Source organism: Monodon monoceros, unplaced genomic scaffold (genome assembly GCF_005190385.1).
Source record: "Monodon monoceros isolate NGI ecotype Baffin Bay Population unplaced genomic scaffold, NGI_Narwhal_1 Super_Scaffold_12, whole genome shotgun sequence".
NCBI classification, from domain to species: domain Eukaryota; kingdom Metazoa; phylum Chordata; class Mammalia; order Artiodactyla; family Monodontidae; genus Monodon; species Monodon monoceros.
The window spans coordinates 31,977,128-31,998,229 of NW_021703768.1; the positions used below are offsets into that span (position 1 = coordinate 31,977,128).

Below are 21,102 nucleotides of genomic sequence, written 5' to 3' on the forward strand. Positions count from 1 at the left end.
TTGAGCATTCTTTCATGTGTTTGTTGGCAGTCTGTATATCTTCTTTGGAGAAATATCTATTTAGGTCTTCTGCCCATTTTTGGATTGGGTTGTTTGTTTTTTTGTTATTGAGCTGCATGAGCTGCTTGTAAATTTTGGAGATTAATCCTTTGTCAGTTGCTTCATTTGCAAATATTTTCTCCCATTCTGAGGGTTGTCTTTTGGTCTTGTTTGCAAATCAAAAGTACAATGAGATATCATCTCACACCAGTCAGAATGGCCATCACCAAAAAATCTAGAAACAATAAATGCTGGAGAGGGTGTAGAGAAAAGGGAACACTCTTGCACTGCTGGTGGGAGTGTGAATTGGTTCAGCCACTATGGAGAACAGTATGGAGGTTCCTTAAAAAACTACAAATAGAACTACCATACGACCCAGCAATCCCACTACTGGGCATATCCCCTGAGAAAACCAAAATTCAAAAAGAGTCATGTACCAAAATGTTCATTGCAGCTCTATTTACAATAGCCTGGAGATGGAAACAACCTAAGTGCCCATCATCGGATGAATGGATAAAGAAGATGTGGCACATATATACAATGGAATATTACTCAGCCATAAAAAGAAATGAAATTGAGCTATTTGTAATGAGGTGGATAGACCTAGAGTCTGTCATACAGAGTGAAGTAAGTCAGAAAGAAAAAGACAAATACAGTATGCTAACACATATATATGGAATTTAGGGGAAAAAAATGTCATGAAGAACCTAGGGGTAAGACAGGAATAAAGACACAGACCTACTGGAGAACGGACTTGAGGATATGGGGAGGGGGAAGGGTGAGCTGTGACAGGGTGAGAGAGGCATGGACATATATACACTAACAAACGTAAGGTAGATAGCTAGTGGGAAGCAGCCGCATGGCACAGGGATATCGGCTCGGTGCTTTGTGACCGCCTGGAGGGGTGGGATAGGGAGGGTGGGAGGGAGGGAGACGCAAGAGGGAAGAGATATGGGAACATAATGTATATGTATAACTGATTCACTTTGTTATAAAGCAGAAACTAACACACCATTGTAAAGCAATTATACCCCAATAAAGATGTTTAAAAAAAAAAAATAAAAGGCAAGAGCCATTTACGCGCTGGCTTCTGTCCTCTTTTTGTTGATTGAAAGTTTCCCCCAGAGGTACAACTTCCCACCCTTCTAGGCTCTGCTGGCCCTTGGATTAAGGAGGCAGGTCCAGGGAAGAAGGAGGAGTGTTGTGAGCACAGCATGTGCTTGAGGTTCGATGCTGGTCTTGCGAGGCAAGTTGAGCTCACATGAAACTCTCCACATGACAGCCGCAGCTGAAATCAGAACTGGGAGAAGGGGAGGTGACACAGGCCCCAGAGGCATTGACTACAATGTCCTTACAATGCAAAATATGGGTGATAACTTCTTGCTGCCTTATAGCATGTCCTCATTAGGAGGATCAAGTGAAATCACATATGAAAAACAGCTTTCTACAAAGCTCTTTTGACATGTACATGTCAAAAACCAAGCTAAGGAAAAGGAGGTATATATGGGTGTTATGTACCTACATTTAAGGTATATATGGGTGTTATGTACATAAGGTATATATGGGTGTTATGTACCTACATTTAACAATTTTAATTCTTCTCCAACAAAAATACATCTTAACATTCAAACCTCTAACATTTGAGGGGCTCAGACCCCAAATTCTTATGTATAAATATTTTAAAAGTATATACCATTTTAACAAACTGTTAAATATTTGTTATATCTGTTTATCTTAACAAATATACCTCTACAGTGTCCTGGAGACATTGTAGATGTCTTCATATTTAGAACTCTTGGATATCTTGGTGTTCCAAATGGAACATGGTAGCATAAGGAAAGCCAGCTCCTGGCTCCAGCCCCTATACTAGGAATTCTGCTCCTGCTATCTCTTCCAGAATATGTAACCTCGGTCAAGTTATTTAATCTCAGGACCTCCATTTCCTCATCTGTAACATCAAGTTCATGTGACCCTCATAGCAGGGTTATTGTTCATAGCCTTCATAAAGTGTTTATGCATAGTAGACATTCAATAGCTGTTTATTTCCTTCCCTCCCTACCACTCTTGCCCCTTTACAAAGAAAGAAATTGGGACTCAATTGCTTAAGTTGCTTTGCCAAGGTAAAATGACTGGTTAGGGACAAAATTAAAATTAGAACTGAACTCTCTCGACTTCCAGCCCGGTGCTCTTTCTACAAAACCCCATGTCCCCTTCATGTCTGTGACCCACCTTCAGAGATGGAATGCTGGACTCCGCCCGCCTGGAGCTCTGCTGGCTAGGGAAACGGGAAGCCTCATCTTAGGCTGCTGTTGGCTGTTACTCCAGAAAGGAAGCTCTCGCAGCATTTAATGTTTGGCTGCAAAATAAATCCCCACATTAGTTTGTAAACATCTCAGAGTCTATCCCATTTCAGTTGAGAGCCTGAGGATATGTGTTTAAAGAGAGCTTTCCTGGGCTCTAAATCAGAAACTGCAGTCAGTGGGAAAAGCTTTGGGGGCCTACAGTTATCTGTTTTTCCCAGAGAGGTCTGTTTAATGTTTAACATTGAATTCTTTTTGCCCAGATACCTACTGTGTACACAAACACCTGTGACAGGTCTCTGGGTGAGCCAAAAGTGTCTTTTCCTATCCCAGAGGCAGGCCTCTGACAGGCCAAGGCTAGGAAATTGTAGAAATCAGTGTATTGCCAGAAGTTCTCCTCAGATTTCACCCATCTGAATGTGAAGTTCTTGTCTGAGTTCTGTCACTGGAGGATTAGGTTCCAGTCCTCTGTCTTGGTAGGTGCTTATTCACCAGTTGCCCTTATTCAGTGAGGACGATGGTGTCAAAGGCGTTGCTGGGAAGTAGTCTCAAAAGACTTTTAATATGTAACTGGCTAATAAGAGATTAACCTGAAAAATTACACTAGACCAGGGTGTGGGGTACTGACTGCTTACTCGCTAGTTTTGTTCGTATTTTGGGTGGACATTCCATGTGTTTGTGATGCTGTCTTAGGTCATGGGCTTAGGACCAAGCAAATTTTTGTTCTTCATCCAGCTTCTGCCTCCTGTAAAATGGAGGATGCCCACAGGGTGAGCACCTTGAAACGGTGCTCTCAGTGATTGTATCAGAGAGGAGACTTGGTCTCTGGCTCAGGCAGGATGAGAGTAATCTTCATAATGTCTCCCGAAGTTGGCCTGGGGACTATTCATCAACTTCCTTATTTACAGTAGATTTAAAATTTTTAATCAGTGTATAAAAGATTTGAAGAGGCAAATTCTAAGTAAGCCTGCAAGCTGTAACATATTTTGCAATGTTTTTAAAACTTTTTCTTCCTGCTTTTCTAAAACAGAAAAAACATGCATTCGAAGTAGGAAGAATATATATGTATATATTTTTTGCCTGCTGTTGGGTCTTCGTTGCTGCACGCGGGCTTTCTCTAGGTGTGGCGAGCGGGGGCTACTCTTTGGTGCACGGGCTTCTCATTGTGGTGGCTTCTCTTGTTGCGGAGCACGGGCTCCAGGTGCGTGGGCTTCAGTAGTTGTGGCACGTGGGCTCAGTAGTTGTGGCTTGCGGGCTCTAGAGCGCAGGCTCAGTAGTTGTGGCACACCGGTTTAGTTGCTCCGCGGCATGTGGGATCTTCTCGGACCAGGGCTCGAACCCGTGTCCCCTGCATTGGCAGGCGGATTCTTAACCACTGCGCCACTATCCCAGGAAGAATATTTTATTTCTAAAGTGATACTGAAAATTTCTTTGTGGGCAACAATCTTAGTGTTCATTAAAATAAGAACCAAGCATAAATATAGCTACCTATGTTTTGAAATATTTTGTCTATAAATATCTGAGAAACTTTCCTCCTTCTGCCTAAGAATTTCCCCAGGGTAAGTGCTTTTCTCATAAGTGAAAAATATATACTATGGTGGCAATGAAAACCCAAAGGCCTGGACAAATAGTCCTTACGAGTAATGTTTCAATTGGGGTGCTATGTTCCATATATGCTATCTATCTGTTTGGTTAAAGGTGAAAATAGTTTTCGTTTAACTTACCTATACAGTTAAGTCCCCTACATATGAATGAGTTCCGTTCTGAGAGCACATTTGTTAAGTCCAATTTGTTCGTAAGTCCAACAAAGTTATCCTAGGTACCCAACTAACACAATCAGCTATATAGTACTGTACTGTAATAGGTTTATGACACTTTTCACACAAAGAATACATAAAAAACAAACACAAGAAATGAATAAAACATTTCTTAATCTTACAGTACAGTACCTTGAAAAGTCCAGTAGTACCAGCTATATCACTGCTGCTTTAACACTTGCTTCCGGACATCCTGGGCTTGAAATAAAGATAATGTACTACTGTCTCTATACAGTACTGTACGGTTAAGTACACAAAAGCACAACCACTTGCAGAGGATGCACGCATGTGACAGCGTACGTCAGACACATGAACTAACTGACATGATTGGACAAGCGAATGCACGTTCGCATCTTTGAAAGTTCCCAACTTGGAGGTTCGTATGTAAGGGACTTACTGTAGCTTTTCTGTAGGTGTAACCTGATTGGTTAAAACTGCTTCAGAGTTTGGTAGTGTCAGTTGTTGGAAAGGGCGGATTAAAGCTTTCAGTGGCAATTTTTAATAAAAAGTCCACCAAGGCTAATTTTGGGTGCATGTGAAAGTTCAAAATATTTCTGTGTGTTTTAGGGACATAGGTCAAGAAATGATCTCTAAATCTCAGCCCAAGACACTAATACTAATAAATATGAAAGAGCAATGCTTCCTTTCTTTTCCCTTTCACACCTTTCTGCCTAAATAATTCCCTGGTCCCTTGCAGATGCCTTCCATAATAAGACTTGCAAAATTCATCTTCACGCAGAGCTGCTTTTAAGCTGATTGCAATGCCTGCGTATTGGTTTTCCTTGAGACTCTCAAGGCCATGCACACCTGGGTGGTGCATTGAAATTATTATTTCAAAATAATTTTGAAAATTATTTTACAAATTGATATTTTTGTCGAAAGTCATCTGTCTTTCCATCCCATCATCAGCCTACAAGTAACAAATGAATTTAATTAGTTTCCTCCTAGGAAGTGACCCTGCAAAGGCTGTTACTGACATGAAGATCAAGTGTGGGATTCAGAGCGGAAGCTGAACGGATTATGGATTTTCCTTGAACAGTTTTAAGGGATGATGTGATATGACTTATGGTCAAGGGCACAGGCTATGAAAGTTAAAGAAGTGTTTCATTCAGAATCGAGACTTACAGTCCAATGCTTGGTATCGTCTCTCAGGTTTAAGTTTGTCCAAATGTGGAATCAGAAGACACAGCTCTGAGCTGGCCTCTAATCCTGGGGACAAATGGCTTGATTCCAGTTTTAAGCTTCCTTACATATGAAATAAGGCTGGACTGCTTGACGTCTAAAATCTGGTGGCTCTGATTTTCTGTCCTCGTGACAAAGGTGAGGAAGTATAGGCGGTTTACTACACAGGGCTCTGGACCTATCTTCCTGGTCCAACCCTTGCCTCCACCACTTTTAAACCATAAGATTTTAGCTGCATTATTTAACTTCTCTGTGCCTCAGACAGAAGAATGGGGATAACGATTTACTTACCTCATCGAGTTGTTGTGAGATAAAGTGAGTTGATGCACACGAAATGCACAGAATAGCACCTGTTATACAGTAAATGCTCAATCAATACAAACTGTTCTTATTAAGGCTTTTATGATAGGTCTTTCCTGCTTTCCTTTATAGCCATGTTGTTTCTTGGCTAAAGGTCTTTATGCTTGCTATACTCTGCCAGGATATATCTTCTACTTCTTTACCTAGTTAACTCTTGTTCATCCTTCAGTTCCCCTGCTTAAGTACCACTTCCTCCAGGAAGCCTGCCCTGAACCCTGCCCCCCACCTCAGACTAGGTTAGGTACACCTGCAACGCTTACTAGCAACACTCAGCACACTTATAGTTAATTACTTGTTCGAAGTCTGTCCTCCTTGCCGGGACATGAGGGCAACGCCTTGACTAGCTCCCTTCTGTGGAATATGGCACCTACATGAAGTAAACGTAGCACGCGTCAAGTAGGTGTTGGAGAACATTTGGATGCAGGCAGTCATGTGATTGCATCCAGAGAGTGGTAACAACTAGCTGTCACCTTGCACAAGATCCTTGACCTCTCTGAGCCTTGCTTCCCTTGGCTGTAAAGTAGGGATGATAATAGTGGATACCTCGGGAGGGTTGTGAAGATAAATAGATGTCTATACAGTACTTAGAAGAGTGGCTTATGGAAGAATATTTTTAAGTGTCAGTTCTTTTCCTTACCCTGAGCCCCGTGGTAATGGAAGTGTATTGCCATACTAGTCACAGCAGATTGAATGAATCCTTCACCGCTAATTTCCAAGGCCACAGCAGTAACCAATATCATTCCTTACTAACTGCAGAAATAAAAGGCAGACAGAATCCAACCTGGATGTGCAAGCACGTCCCCTTTCCTTCCCCCCGACCCAAAGTTACTTATTGCTTTTGTTTTCTCATCATAAAAGGGATAGTGGTATGTGGTAAAGCTTCAAATAATACCTAATGTGTAAGACTAACTTGAAAGCTACCATTGCGATTTTATTTCGTATTGAATGATAACTTGTGTTTCGGAGCCCTTCATACCTGCAAGTGAATTGCCAACTTTTTTCATAGCGTTTTACTAGAACTTATAGCAATAACTGGGCAAATGGCTGCCATATTTAACAGTGATGTAGCCCTGTGTTGGTTTTCCTGCCCCCCAAAATTATAGAGCTTGATATATTTAAAGAATCGTTCTTATACAATTAATCAATTTTGAGGAGAATGGGAAAAAACAGCAACAAAAATCTCCCTTTCTTTTCAAGAAATTGTTTAGGAAGTTGTGCTATTTACGTATAAGCCTTCCTTACAGCCAACAATAGAATTAGAAATAAGCAAGAGTGGGCTTGTTTGGGTGTCAGCTGACATTTCATATTAACAAGTGGTGTTTTGTGAAAAATTCCTTTTTCTTACCTTTAGTTTCCAAATTGAAAATCTCAGAACCACTTTCCAGAGTGGTATGTAGTCCCAGAAATTCTGGTAGCCATCAGGTTCCTCCATTCAGGCTCAAATGGAAGGGCGATTCTGAATGTTTTTGCAGAAGTTTGACCTACAGTTCTACAAATTGATCCCTTAAAGCTTCAATCCCTCCTACCGTGAGCTTTCCTGATGTAATCCCTGGTCGGACTGATGGGAGTTGACACAAATTGAATTCTTGTGTACCAGTGTTGGGAGCCATTTGTAAACTGTAAATGAAAGTGTGCTCTCCAGTTGCCCCATCAGGGACAAATTGCTAGCTGAGTTTATCATTACCCCATTCTATCCATCTGTTTGTCATTTGGTTGGGTGGAACCAATTCATTAATAAAGAAATACGGCTGGAAGCTGCAGGTCAAATAATACATCTTTCTTTTTCTTTTTTCTTAACTGTGATTACTTAGTGGTTTTGGACTTCCTCTGCAATTCATTTTAGTATAGAGCAAATCCTGCATAACACCAAGTCTGTAAAATTGAGAGAGACTTGGAGGCCTTTCTGAGCATGAGGTTTTCTTTCACTCCTGTCGTATTTACCCTGGATAACTATGGGATCTTAAAGCAGGGTGCTTAACCTGCAGTCTGTGGATCCCCAAGGGGCTCATGGATGGAAGGCAAGGGGTCTCTGAACTTCGGTTGGACAAAAATTACGCTCTTAGTTTTACCGACTGAAATGTAATGTTTTCTTCAAATATGAATGTAAACTGCAGTGGCATTAGCAATTCCTGTGACTTTGTCACTATTAGAATCACAGATATGTTCTTATCCCATTACAATTGTTGCGCATATCTCAAAATACCAGTTATGGTTATCACTACTATGAAATTATTAAATCCATTGCTAAGTATTGTTATTTAATGTGTTAATGAAGAAGTATGTATATTAATATATCATAATTTTTTATTGTTTTCATAATTGTTTCTAGTATAACTGGTTTCCTTTGTGATCCTATGCATTTTATGCATTTAAAAATATTATTCCAAGAAGGGATTCACAGATTTCCTCAGACTGTCAAAGTAGCACAAACAAGGTTAAAGACTGTTGTCTTAAACAGTTTTTTTTTTTTGGCTGCGTTGGGTCTTCATTGCTGCGTGCACGCTTTCTCTAGTTGTGGCAAGCAGGGGCTACTCTTCATTGCGGTGCGCAGGCTTCTCATTGTGGTGGCTTCTCTTGTTGCGGAGCACTGGCTCTAGGCGTGTGGGCTTCAGTAGTTGTGGCACGCGGGCTCAGTAGTTGTGGTGCACGGGCTTATTTGCTCTGCAGCATGTGGGAGCTTCCCGGACCAGGGCTCGAACCCTTGTCCCCTGCATTGGCAGGTGGATTCTTAACCACTGTGCCACCAGGGAAGTCCAAGACTGTTGTCTTAGACCAGGGGCTGGCAAATTTTTCTGCAGGGTCAGGTAGTAAGTATTTTATGCTTTGCCAGCTATGTGGTCTTTTTCTCAACTATTGAGCTCTGCCATTGTAGCAGGAAAGCAGCCTAGACAATACCTAAACAAACAGTTGTGGTTGTGTTTCAATAAAACTTTATTTACAAAAACTGGCAGGCAGCTGAAGTTTGCTACCCGCTGGTTTAGGGCATTGTGTTATTGCTGACGTCTAAGTTTGAAGATATTTGAATTCAGCTCAATTCACCCTTTACTGGATACTTACTATGTGCATGCATTCATCCAAACATGTACGTATTGAGTATCTTCCATGTGCAAAGCATGTGCAAGAGATTTCGGGGTGAATCAACTATTGCCTCTGCTTGGACAGTCCAGTGGGGAATGCAGGTGAGCAGAGTCCAGAGCTGTGAGTGTTGCGGGCAGGGGTGGGGGCCAGGGGCCTAGAGGAACACAGCCTTGACATCTAACCCAGTTTTGAAGGAATCTGGGAAGGCTTCTTACAGGAACTAAGGAGGACATATCAGCAATAACCAGGCACAAGGGGAGGGAGGAAGCAGTGTGAAAAGGCTCAGGCCAGAAGAAGCTGCTCAAGCAGTGGCTTGGAGGCAAAAAGGAAATGTTCTTGGACTTGCCTAGAAGCCTGGAGCTCTGTGTAGTGAGAGATAAGGCTGGCTAGGTAAGCAAGGTTTGGAGCAGGAAAGCCTTTATAAAGGATCTCCTTTTGTCCTGACAGGAATAGGGAGCTATGGGAAGGGTTAAGCAGAAAAGGAATTGATAGTATTTGCATTTTGAAAGATCATGCAGACATTCCAAGGAGCATGGAAATGAATAAGACAATCAGCATGTTAATGCGCTCACAGCCTAGTAGGGAAGACAGAAATATAAAATTCCACTAGAAGGTAGTATATGCAGTGTAATGGTAGAATCAGATTTAAGCGGTAGGAGGACCCAGAGAAGAATCTTTTCGATTCTGTGTCTGAAATGATGCTTAGAAGGAATAACATGAAGGAAAGTATTGAAGGAGGGAGCCTCCAAATAATCCAAGGTCCTCCAGAAAACATTAAACCATGGAATGCTAGGTCCCATACTGAGGGAGGGAGGACACACATATCTCTGGTTGTACTGTAATTAGGCTTTTGGTCCCCTCCATCTCGGGCCTATAGAGTGGCCTCCACTGTCAAGGCCATTCGGATGTTCTGTGGATCCCCAAGAGGGCTGTTTTCTGCTCCAACGAGTTCCTCTCTCAGAAGTATTTTCTTAGCCGGATTTAACCATTCCCTAGCCCAGTTTCCTAGTTAATGTCTGTAACGTGCTTGAATATCACTCCCCACCTCAGCTTGAACTTTCTAGAGAAGCGGTTCTCAGCCCCTGGGCTCATTAGAAGGTAAAGAAATCAGCTGAGGGGGGGTCCTGACCAACAGGCTTTCAAAAGTAAAATGAAACAGGAAAGAAAGTATCAGAAGGCATCACACGTAATAAAAATAAGAATTATTTCGTGAAACTTGTGTTTCAGCTGTGTGTGCGTATTTGTGGTGTGTACCGGGTCACAATGTTCGATGTATGTCTTATTGTGGATCATTCACAAATGTTGAAACACAGTGCTCTAGAGAGTGATGTATCCAGAGCATACTTGGAGTTTAACAGGCTGCATTTCCACTTTATGAACATTTATCTGTAAGTCATAAATTTGTCTTCATGGCTGAAAAAATCTGTTTTCTTTATTCTCAGAGTTCTAGAGTTGGAAGCACCATCTAAGGTATTCTAGAAGAAAAACCCCTTGTCCAGTGTTTTTCAAATTATGGGTCCCAACACTTGAGTGGGTGGTGAAATCAGTTTAGTGGGTTCTTATCAGAATTTTGAAAAGAAGAAGGAAAGAAAGGAAAAGAAGAGAAAGAAGAGGAAATAGCAAAGTGAACAACATAGTAAGGATAAGTATCTTTTCTTGAAACTTTTCTTTCAGTTTTGTACTCACGTGTGAGTCATACACATATAGTATACATATATGAATAGGTATATTGGGTTGCTATACAAAAATGTATTTCCTACTGTGAGTTGAGGTCAGAGACATTGAGTGGAGTCCACCCTTCTTACTGCGTTCCGGAAGCAGCTGGTCACACTTCTGATGGATGGCTACCCAACCTCTGCTTCAAGACAGCTGCTGATGCAGAGCTCAACCCTTTCGTGCAGTTGGCTTTGTTGTCAGCCATTCCTAATTGCCGCCAAAGGGTCTTCTTTATAACACACTGCCATTGGCTTGCCTGTAAGGAGCCATTGGGCCTCCTAGTCCGATATGGAAAACACAGAAGGCATCGCCACCATCTTCATTTGACCGTCTATCTCCTATCTAACGACACTGGCATATGTTCAGTGTATCCTCTCTACCCCAAGCCAATCAATACCAGCCCTTTGAACTCTGCCTCAAGTGGAGATGGGTCTAGAGCACTTCTGCCAAGTGATCAACCTAGAAAACCACTTTTTCCTAGGATATGGACACTAGGCCTTTTCAACAGCAGGTAGTCCAGAGGATTCACATTGAGTTTGTGATCAATGCCCCCTGCCTTCCCCATAGATCTTTGCCACACCAGGTTTTCTCTGCCTTATTTCTATGCCATCGGCTTTTTAAAAAACCTAATATAAGATTTTTACATTTATCATTTGAGTTGGCTTTGCCCTTTTGTTTCTGCACACGGAGGTCATTTTGACTTTTTATTCTGTCATGAATGTCTTGTGAGGTCACGTCCCAAGCAACTATTTGCATTTCCTAAAGTTCTTCTTTTTCAGATAGTTTGTTAGTGTATATAAATGGAACTGATTTTTTTTTGTATCTTGCAACTTTATTGAATTTGTTCATTAGTTCTAACAGTTTTGGGGTGGAGTGTTTAAGGTTTTCTATATGTGATACCATGTCAAAATGCCACAAGAAAGGGAAGAAAACAGAAAAATATACCACCCTGTGGTATTATGACTTTGGATAAATTATTTTCCTTCAGTGTCCACGTGGGTAGAGTGAGAGAATGGACTAGACAGTGACTCAAAAAGTTTTGGGATCATGATTATCTTTGAGAATCTGATAAGAAGCTGAGGACGCTTTTCTTAGGAAAATGAAGTTCACACATAGAATCTTGCATGTAATTTCTGAGAGCCCTCAGACACTTAGACCAAACAATCTCTAAGATTCCTGATAACCAGGCTGGATGCTAATATTGCTTCCTCCCACCAAAATGAACCAGTGGGTGTTTTGATTACTTGAATCAGCTAACTGGGTTTTGAATAGTCACTGCTGACCGAATTGTATCTGTCCCACCTGAACTCCCCCACCCAACCAAAGGTGTCCTACTGACCTCCTGAGATACAGGATGCACAACCCAACCTATCCCACTACTTGGAAAAGTTTTTAAGAGCCTGCCCTACCGGTGGCTGCCCATCTTTACCTGGGATGGCTGCACTTTCTTAGGCTGCTTCTTCCCCTCTAGGCTTTTCCTGGTTGGGGAAATTGGGGGGCTAGTGTTGCTATGGTGATTTGACTGGCAACTTTGTAGTTAGGATGATTTTCTTTAGTGAAAAAAGATAAAGTTATTGTTTGAGGATGAACTAAGACAATGCTTTTGCCTGATTCTCTCTCTCTCAACCTTGCCTTTGCACTTTTGTACCTCAAGAGACTCTAAAAACATTTAAATGCAAAACCCATGACAAAATCAGAGGCAAAATGTTAAAGGTTTTGGACTGGTATTCAACCTACATGAGCTTTCCTCTCTCACTGTATATAATGAAATTAAATGTTAATGATGTCAATCTCTTATTCGCTGAAAATGTAGCTTTCTTTCTTGCATTAAATGAGCAAATAGAAAATAATCTCTTTTTTTGTGGGGGATGGGAAGCTGTAATTTTTTACATGAAAATTGTTGCAGGTATTTGCAGGTAGCCCTGGGTAGATAGTGGCACATTCTGAGAGCAGTGACAGGTCCTTTCCTCTATAAATGCCACAAGGGAAACTTAGCAAAGGATAACAGGAGAGTTTTATCTAAAGATCATATCTTTCCTGACTTTACTGTTAGGCATCCCTGTGGCTTTCCTCTGTGAAGTGATTTTGTTCTAATTTGAGTTTGTAAATGTGTTTCCTTCCACTCACGAGGTTTTCTCTTTGATGACAAAGTTAGTTTACATGAGAAATCCATCTTTAGGGAAAGGATACCGAGAAAGAGAAATGAGCCCTGCATCCTACAGTGGACATGCTTGTGACCTCTGCTTCTCCAAACACATGAATTCTTGTGAGATATGGGCCCCATAAACTCCTCAGCAGCACGGTGAGCCCAAGGAAGCATCTTTTGCTGGGCTTAAGGACTCCATCTAGCTTTCAACAATTCTTGCTAATGAAAAACGAGAAGAGCACATATTAGAGAAATCTGTGTACCATCCAGGCATCTCCTTTTAACAAAATGAGTCTTTACCTCCTTGCCTATTAAGTTGTTCATAAAGGGCAAACATCAGTATTTTTTGCTTCCTGCCTTCCTCTAAATATCTGTGAGCAGAGGGGTTTAACAATAGAAGAGCGGAGAGGTTGGTTGGGGAGCAAACTAAAAGATGGAGAATCTCCCAATCCCTAGCACCCCAGTTTTTCATTCAGCATCAAGGATCTTCTTAATCTAATCTTCCCCCATCAACCCAAGTTGGTCTCACCATTTATCAGCTGTGTGACCTCAGGCAAGTTACTTACCCATTCTGTGCCTTAATTTCCTCTTCAAAGAAATGGGGGGGGTGTTTAATATTAGTATCTACTGTATAGAGTAATTGTGAGAAGTAAATGAGTTAAACTATTAGAACAATGCTTGATACGCATTGAAGAACATGATAAATGATAGCTATTATTAGTTATTAACAAAACCTCTCCACTCCAGTTAGGCCATTTGCACTGTCCCCCAGCCATGCACAAACATTCCTAAATTTCATTTTGTAGCTCTTATTACCTGGAAAGCTCTCCTTTCTCCCTCCAACTAGGAAGTCCATATAGAACAGCACTGGCCAATAGTAAATGCAAGCCTATATGAAATTTTAAGTTTTTTGATAGGGGTATTTAAAGGGTAGTAAGAAACAAGTGAAATTAATTTCAATAATAAGTATTTTTAACTCACTGAATCCAACATATCATCATTTCAACATGTAATCAATATAAATATTAATATCTTACACTTTAAAAAAAATCCATCATACACTTTACACTCACAGCACATTCCAGTTCAGACAAGCCGCATTTCAAGTACTGACTAGCCACGTGCGCTAGTGTTACTGCATTGAAGCTCATGGGTATAGAGTGAGCAGGTGGCCAAGGGTTGCCTGCCAGCTCTGTGAGGTGGGTACATCCCTTACATAATGGCTAATCCATGCTGAGCATTTACAGTGTGATGCTGTTACCGAACCAAACTTGGGTCTGCTTGCCTGAGCGCAGTAAAGCCGATCTACTGACACCAGGTTGTGGTGAAGGAAAGTACAGCGTTTATTGCGGGGCACCAAGCAAGGAGTCCAGGTAGCTAGTGCTTAAAAGACCCGAACTCCCCGAAGGCTTTCAGGGAAAGGTTTTTAAAGGCATAAGGGAAGGGGGTTGTGGGGTGTGTGATCAGCTCATGGACACTCCTCTGATTGGTTGGTGGTGAGATAATCGTGAGTCAATATCATCAACCTTCTGGTTCCAACCGGTCTGGGCTGTATGTGCCTGTGAGCAGCAGACAGTTAACTTCTTCCACCCGGTGAGTGTTTCAGTTTCTGCAAAACAGCTCAAAAGATGTGGCTCAGAATATTATCTATAGCCCTTGAGGAGGAACTAAAGGTCCTTGACTTTGTTGAATGGCTAAACTATTATTATTTTATCTTGTTTGACGTTATTTTTTCCTTTCTGCACTTTCTCACTTTTCTGATTAAATTTATTCTTTGACTAAAGTTTTTCTACAGGCAAAAGGCAGGCTGAGGACATTGGGAAGAGGGGGCTCCTGTTCTGGGAGGGCCCCATAGGGTCCTGCTCATTTACATTGCCAGGCACTGTGCTGGGATACAGAATTAATTTCTCCTTTATGACAGCCCTCTTAAGTAGGTACTTTTATCACCCCATTTTACGGATGAGAAACTAGAGACTTAAAGAGGTGAAATAGCAGCCAGTGAGCAATAGAGGCAGGATTTGAACAGCTCAGCCCAGATCCAGAGTTTGTTCTCTTACCCCCTGTATGCTGTCCCCCAGATGGAAGCTGGACTTTTTTTTTTTTAATCCTTTTATTATTCTTTTTTAACAAACGGCCCCAGGGATAGGGGACCAGGGGAGGGGGGAGGAGGGGAAGCAAGGCCCCAGCCCCGCAACCCTTCCCCACCCACCCCTTTCCCCCTTATATATTTATAATCTATATACAAGCCCCAGGAGGTGGGGGCAAAGGGCGCTCCCTCAGCGGGGTGGGGGCAATCCAGGCTCCTGTGCCCTTCAGGACGGCCCTTCTCGAGAAGGGGGTCCCGTCCGCTCCCAGGGCTTCGGCGTCCACCGCAGGGCATCCGGTGGGGAGGCCTGCTGGTAGAGGTCGATGCGCTGGCTGCGGAAGACTCCACTGTAGGTGGAAGGTGGGACCTTGAGATGGGAATTGAGGCCAGAGAAAGACCTTCCAGCTGGAGGAGTACGTGATGACCCAGGTCCCCCAAGGTTGCTGTTCAGTTTTCGATAATCCTGGAATGGCTTTAGTTCTACTGGGTGCAGCTCTGCTCGCCCCAACCTAGGGCCGAAGGGCCTGGCAGGTGAAGGCAGCACCCGCATAGCAGGAGCAGGCGGGGGCCGCACAGCCAGGCTGGGGGGCCGCAGAGCAGGGCCCACAGGTAACAGAGAAAGGGGGGGTCGGGCAGGAGGCGGCGCTGGTGGCAGGGAGCCGCAATTCACCACAGGCAGCTGTGGGTCCACCGTGGGGGGAAGCATCTGCTGGGCAGGGGCCCCGTAGGGGAGGAAGCCACTTTGGCCGCCAGGTTGCAGAGGAGGAGAATAAAGATCTGAAGGGGAAGGCAGATCCTGTCGCACCTGAAGCAAGGGTAGGTCTGGCAAAGGGCTGGGGCAGAAAGCTGGAGGGTGGAGGAAGGAAGGTGGAAGGTAGAGAACTCCTCCAGCTAGCAACTTCCCCAGCTCTGTTGCTTGCAGTGTGGAGAAATCCAGAAATTGGCCCTTGACAGCTACCCCAGAGGGCAGTGCCGAGGGTCGGGCTGGGCCTGGGAGGAGGTACGGGGCTGTGATCTGCAAGGGTGCAATGAGGGTGTCCCAGGGCAGAAACCTCCGTCGTTGGGGTATAGCTGAGGGGCTGTGGCTCCCCCTGAAACCTGAGAAATGGGAGGCCCAGGGCTGCCATAGAAGACCTCAGGGTACAAGCATTGGCCTGATGAGCTGGTCTCTGGGCCACAGTGCCCGGAACCCAGGTGCTTGGATTGTGGCTCAGCTGAGGCAGAAACACTGGGGAATAACTCCCAGTCTCGGGTGATGGGAATGGCTTCAGTGACTGATACCATTAGCTCCTTCTCTGCTTTTAAACTGTCTCCCACCACTAGGCACAAGTCCGAGTCCATGTGAACATTTGGCAAGTTGGCACACTTGTAGTTTTGTGAAGAGTAAGAATGGCCGTGCTACAGAATCTTGTTGGGTTTTCCCATGGCAGTTCACGCAATTAGTCACCCTAGAACATTTATATTTGTTTATTTTGTGAACAGATTGTGAATAGATGGAATCTGTGCTCTCCTGACCCCTGGGAATGGGAACTATCAGGGGAAGGCTTGTTTACGAAACATCTGGAAGACAGAGTCCCTGAAACCGAATTCCTACGTGGGGATCTTTTTACCACAGTCAAGGCCATGCAAGGAAAAGGGGGTGATCTTTAAACAGTGCTTAAAACTGGCCCTAAAAAGGATCTACTTTCTTTTATTGGCAAGGGCTTAAAAATCATGACCTGGCATTTCAAATCCAGATCACTTTTAGATGGGAAATGTTCACTCATTTTGATAAGTCTTGCTTGCAGAAGTCAAACGCTGTTAGTTTACAAAGCCAGCAAGCTTTCCTTCCCTCTGCTGTAACTGAACTACTGCTTCTCATTCTGTTTTGTTTTTTAATCAACAAAGGCCAGATTTTGACAAGAGTTGGACCTTAATCCAAGAGCAGCTCCAGATGGATTCCATGGTCATCAAGGGCCTCGATCCGGACACCAGCTACCAGTTTGCCGTGAGGGCTGTGAACCCCCACGGTCTCAGCCCCCGTAGTCAGCCCAGTGACACCATCCGAACCGCCCGTGAGTACTGCGGTCCTTCTGAAGGACAGACAGAAGTAGCTGCGTTGCTGGGATTGCCTCCTGAGGACCCACTTGACGGAGGTTGCTTAGCGCCCCGCAAAAGGGCAGTCTGGAAGGGGGTGTCCTCAGCCTTTCCTGCTGTGGTTTTCCCAGGTCTTTGGAAGTTAGAGGCCCTCCACAGGGCCAGGCTGCTTCTTTGTACAGGAGGTCAGCAGAAGGCTTATTTTTGCATTATCCTTAGGGAGTTTGAGGTCAGTTTTCTTTCATGGGTACAAAACAGATCGCATACCAAGGTGATGTGCAGCCCCTGCCCCTTTCCATCTTTTGGACAAAATGGGTTCAGCTTAGAGTCATAGGAGAAAAAATGCTGCTCCCAGACCCTTCAGGGTTATTCTTCACCGGGAAATCAAGGACGCTCAAGTAAAATCAACCACTCTGAAGGATGGTGAAGGAGAATCCAAGTTGCTAGCACGCCGATATGTAGCTGGGGGTCTGTAGCATAGGCTCTGTCATAGTGCCTCTCCTGGGGGCCTTGGGGAAGCTTGGGCCAGTTCATCAAACCATCTGGAATTTTGTGAAAAGTCAGATTCAGATTATGGTCTGGGGTTTAAGAAGTTCCCACAGGATTCAAGAACTATATTTCGATTGCTTACTCCACCTTGCCAATCTGGCTTAGAAACCTTTGTCTTTTGGAAGCGGGAGGTACATGTACACAAACCTAGAACCCAGTGTCGTGGGGAGGTCTCAGAACTGAACTGTTGACACTTCTTTTGTTTGAAAACTGTAATCTTTTCAATTTTGCCAGTAAATTCCTCCAGGTTCTTGTGCCTGAAGAGCCCCACTACCATCCCTGTGTCTCTTCAGCCAGGAAAGGAGCTCTCAGAAAAGAAGCCTACTTAGCACTGCCAGAGGCTTGCCTTGGCCAGGAGAGAGCCCTGCGTTCATTGGTTAGCTGATCCTTCTAAACTCCTCCCCTCTGCTTCACAGCAGCCCTACAGCTGACTTCCCTGCCCACCTGCTATTTCCAGGGGTGGAGATTCACCAAGTTCCCTAAGTCCTAGGAATTTTGGCACACACACACACACACACACACACACACACACACACACACACACACCCCTACATACGCAGTAACTACCATCACCCAACAATTGTTTCACCGCTCTTCCTTAGAATTTAGAAGCTACAACTCCCCATTCATGCGGCAAGGGATGAAGCTCCTTCTTTCTAGAAGAAATGTTAACAATTTTACTTCAAATCAAAGGAGGGCCACCTTCCACTCTTGCTGGATGAGATCTACTCTGTAATCTTTGGTTAAGCTTTGTGATGCATGGCCAAAAAATGGGGCAACAGTAGCTGAGGCAGGCCTCAGGATCTGACTGTGTTTTGAAACACGTAGTTTGTCTTTTTGTATTATAAACCGAGCAGGCACTGTGTGCTGTGTGCCTACCCACCCTTCCCCAGCACTGAACTCCTCCACTCCCATTTTGTGAGCCGCCCCATGTTCACTTCTTTCCTTCTATCCCCTAGTATCTCCTTCTCCACAGAGGCAAGAAAGTGCAAAAAGGATGAGCTCTAACACCTCAGCCGGCCCTGGACGTAGATGTGGAGACTGGAGTCAGGGGAGGGGGTGTGGAGGGGCATCTCTTGAACTTTTTCTTTTTAAACTGAAACACTAGTCTGGTCTTGGAGTTTCTGATAATTATTTCCCCTTTGGTAGATGCCAGCTCTGTGAATTAAGTGGGATAAGGTATGTGGAAGTGCTTTACAGATATGTAACATGTTGTTACAGTTGCCTCCTTTGTGAAGTAAAATTTATCCTTTCAAAGTAATTGTGTGCAGGGGATGTGGCTGATTCAGTGAAAACTCTCGATTATGAAATATTCCTCAATAAGTCAAATTTAACTGTTTATATATATATGGTGACTCAAATCAGGGTAACAGAAATAGAATTTATTAGATAGCCTGTTTTATGAATATATAAGAATGTGCTGTCATTGGTATTTCAATTGTGACTTTTTTGGTCATGATCATTTCTAATGTTTTAGAAAAACCTGTATTCTGGCAAATTCATACTTCTTATTCTGCTCTTTGTCTAGACTATTATTTTACCTCCAAACCCCACTTTTCCGTGTATAAAAATGCCTAATTACCAAATAGCCCTTATTGGAATTATAATAAATTCTGAACATCAGAGCTACCGTTGGGAAAGGCTCCTATGAGCCGGCCGCATCTCAAGCACTTACCTGGGAAACCCCATATTAATCCTTACAAAAACCCTGTGCCAGAGGAATAGTGTCCCTTTTTCACAGTATCCTTTGTTTAAAAAAATAGATTTTTAAAAATTGAGTCTTTGAAAGATTACATATTTTCCCAAGAATAATCATTGTAAAGGCAGGATTTGAACTTGGGTTTGGCTGACTGCTAAACCACTTCCCTGAGTGAGGTTCAAGTTAAAGAATGTTCTTCTTCTAGTGCGAAATGGCATGAGAAAGGTAAGGTTCGCAGTTAAATAAAGTACAGGGGACAGTCCTTGTAGAATCTATGGACCAAGGAAGTTCTGACAGCACAGAACAAGAATTTTAAGAATTTTTTTTCTTTTAAAACCTATAAGGTGTATTGCACATACCAAAAGGTGAGTAAAACATACTTACAGGTCTGAAATGCTACCAGCAAGCATCAGTATAGCCCTGGTAGTTTACAGCTGGTAGCCCTTGTGATTGGTTAGACCCAAGCCAAGAAGTTGTTAAATATTTTGAACACTTCCTGAAGGAATTTGTGAGATGAGTATTTCTACATGTTGGGCTCCCCCTTTCTCATAATTCTTACTCCTCCCAACCTCCGGGTCCTTCCTTCATGGATGTTTTGTGGGTTGATGCTCCCTGAACCGTGAACCTCAGGACAGTTGTCAAGTGCACTACCAAGGTGCAGCGGGCTCGATGGGAACCCTTGGATCGCACCCCAGACACTGCCACTCGCTGAGCTCCTCTGTCACCTATTTTAGACTTGCATCCACCTCCTTTCATAAAAAATATAAGACATCACCTCTAGTTACTCACAGAGCATTGACTTCCCCTGGACCTATTAGCGCCCGACCCTGTTAGCAGACCTCGGGTGCTCTGTGTCTGTAGTTACTGAAAGCCAGGGCCCAGCGTTTTCCTTAATTGGTGCTCAGCCTGAGTGAGGAAGAGGGTTTTGATGGAGGGTTTTGATGGCTTCGCCGGGGAATTGTGAGGTGTGTTCAATGTCCACATCTTAGCTCAGCTCCATAACCTTACAGGTAGAAAGGGAAGGAAAAATTAAGATGTTTTAGTGTCCAGATCCTCTGCTGAGAACTAGATCATTTCAGACCTTGACTAATAAAGACGCTACCCTGCATTGACTCCCATCCTCTCAGCAGAGATTTTCCACACATGTCAGCACCTCTTCTCTTCCTCTAAGGAAATACAAGAAAGACAAAGATCACGATTCCTCATTCTTTACCCCATTCTACTCTACTTTTTTTCTTCCAGAAAGAAATGCCAACAACATTATAATTTGCCTATTATTCCATGGCATTCTATTTTCCCTTGGTTGATCTTATAAATTAGCCAATCAGAACGGGACTGGTGGAGCCTCACGAACACAGGGGCACATATGTGGCTTTGTAGTAAGACACGTATTCACCCCGTCTGGTGGTCACTTATCCTCTGGGATCCAAGCTTATCTTGATCAAGAAGGATGGAACAAGTAATAAGGAATATGAATTGTAAATAATAGAAATGGCAGAAGTCATGTGTTTTCTTTCTTTTTCCCAAAAACAAATGAAATGAAATGAAAAATCACTCATATGTGTAACCCACTCTAGGATTATATAACCTTCCCTGGGTATGGAACTTGGTCCTACACCCTAAAGCATTTAATTTCTCGTGTTCTAGCCTCATGATATAAGCAGAGAAAGAACCAGTAAGTTTTTCACTGAAGTGAAATTGGTATCCTCAGGGAAGTCCCCAGTAGAAGGTGTTCTTTTGTTCCCAGCAAAAGTCATTTTGCTCCTTTCTGCCTGAGGGCTTTTGTACCTGCTGTTTCCTCTACTTGGAACTCTCTCTCCCCAATCTTTCTATGTCCCTATGACCTCCCTCCCTTTCTTCTTTTATATCATAGCTCAGATGTCACTTCCCCAGACAGGCTCCCCTAAACTTCACACAGTGTCTCCTCAGCCCGTTCCCAGCTTTGCTATGGCCCTTTCACTGCCTGAAACTCTTTACTTATCTGTCTCCCCTCTTCAGTATAAGCTCCATACTGGAGTTGGATCGACTCATTCAAGGTTGTGTTCCTAACACCC

The 21,102-nt window shown here is 43.3% G+C and overlaps 1 protein-coding gene across 2 annotated transcripts in view; it reads left to right on the forward strand.

Moving 5' to 3' along the window:
* EGFLAM (EGF like, fibronectin type III and laminin G domains) overlaps positions 1-21,102 on the forward strand; it is a 170,246-nt gene that overhangs the window by 67,845 nt on the left and 81,299 nt on the right. For both annotated transcript variants that reach the window (XM_029217211.1, XM_029217212.1), the window contains exon 7: positions 16,612-16,778. In XM_029217211.1, the coding sequence (XP_029073044.1) occupies positions 16,612-16,778 (167 nt within the window). The remainder of the gene's footprint in view (positions 1-16,611; positions 16,779-21,102) is intronic.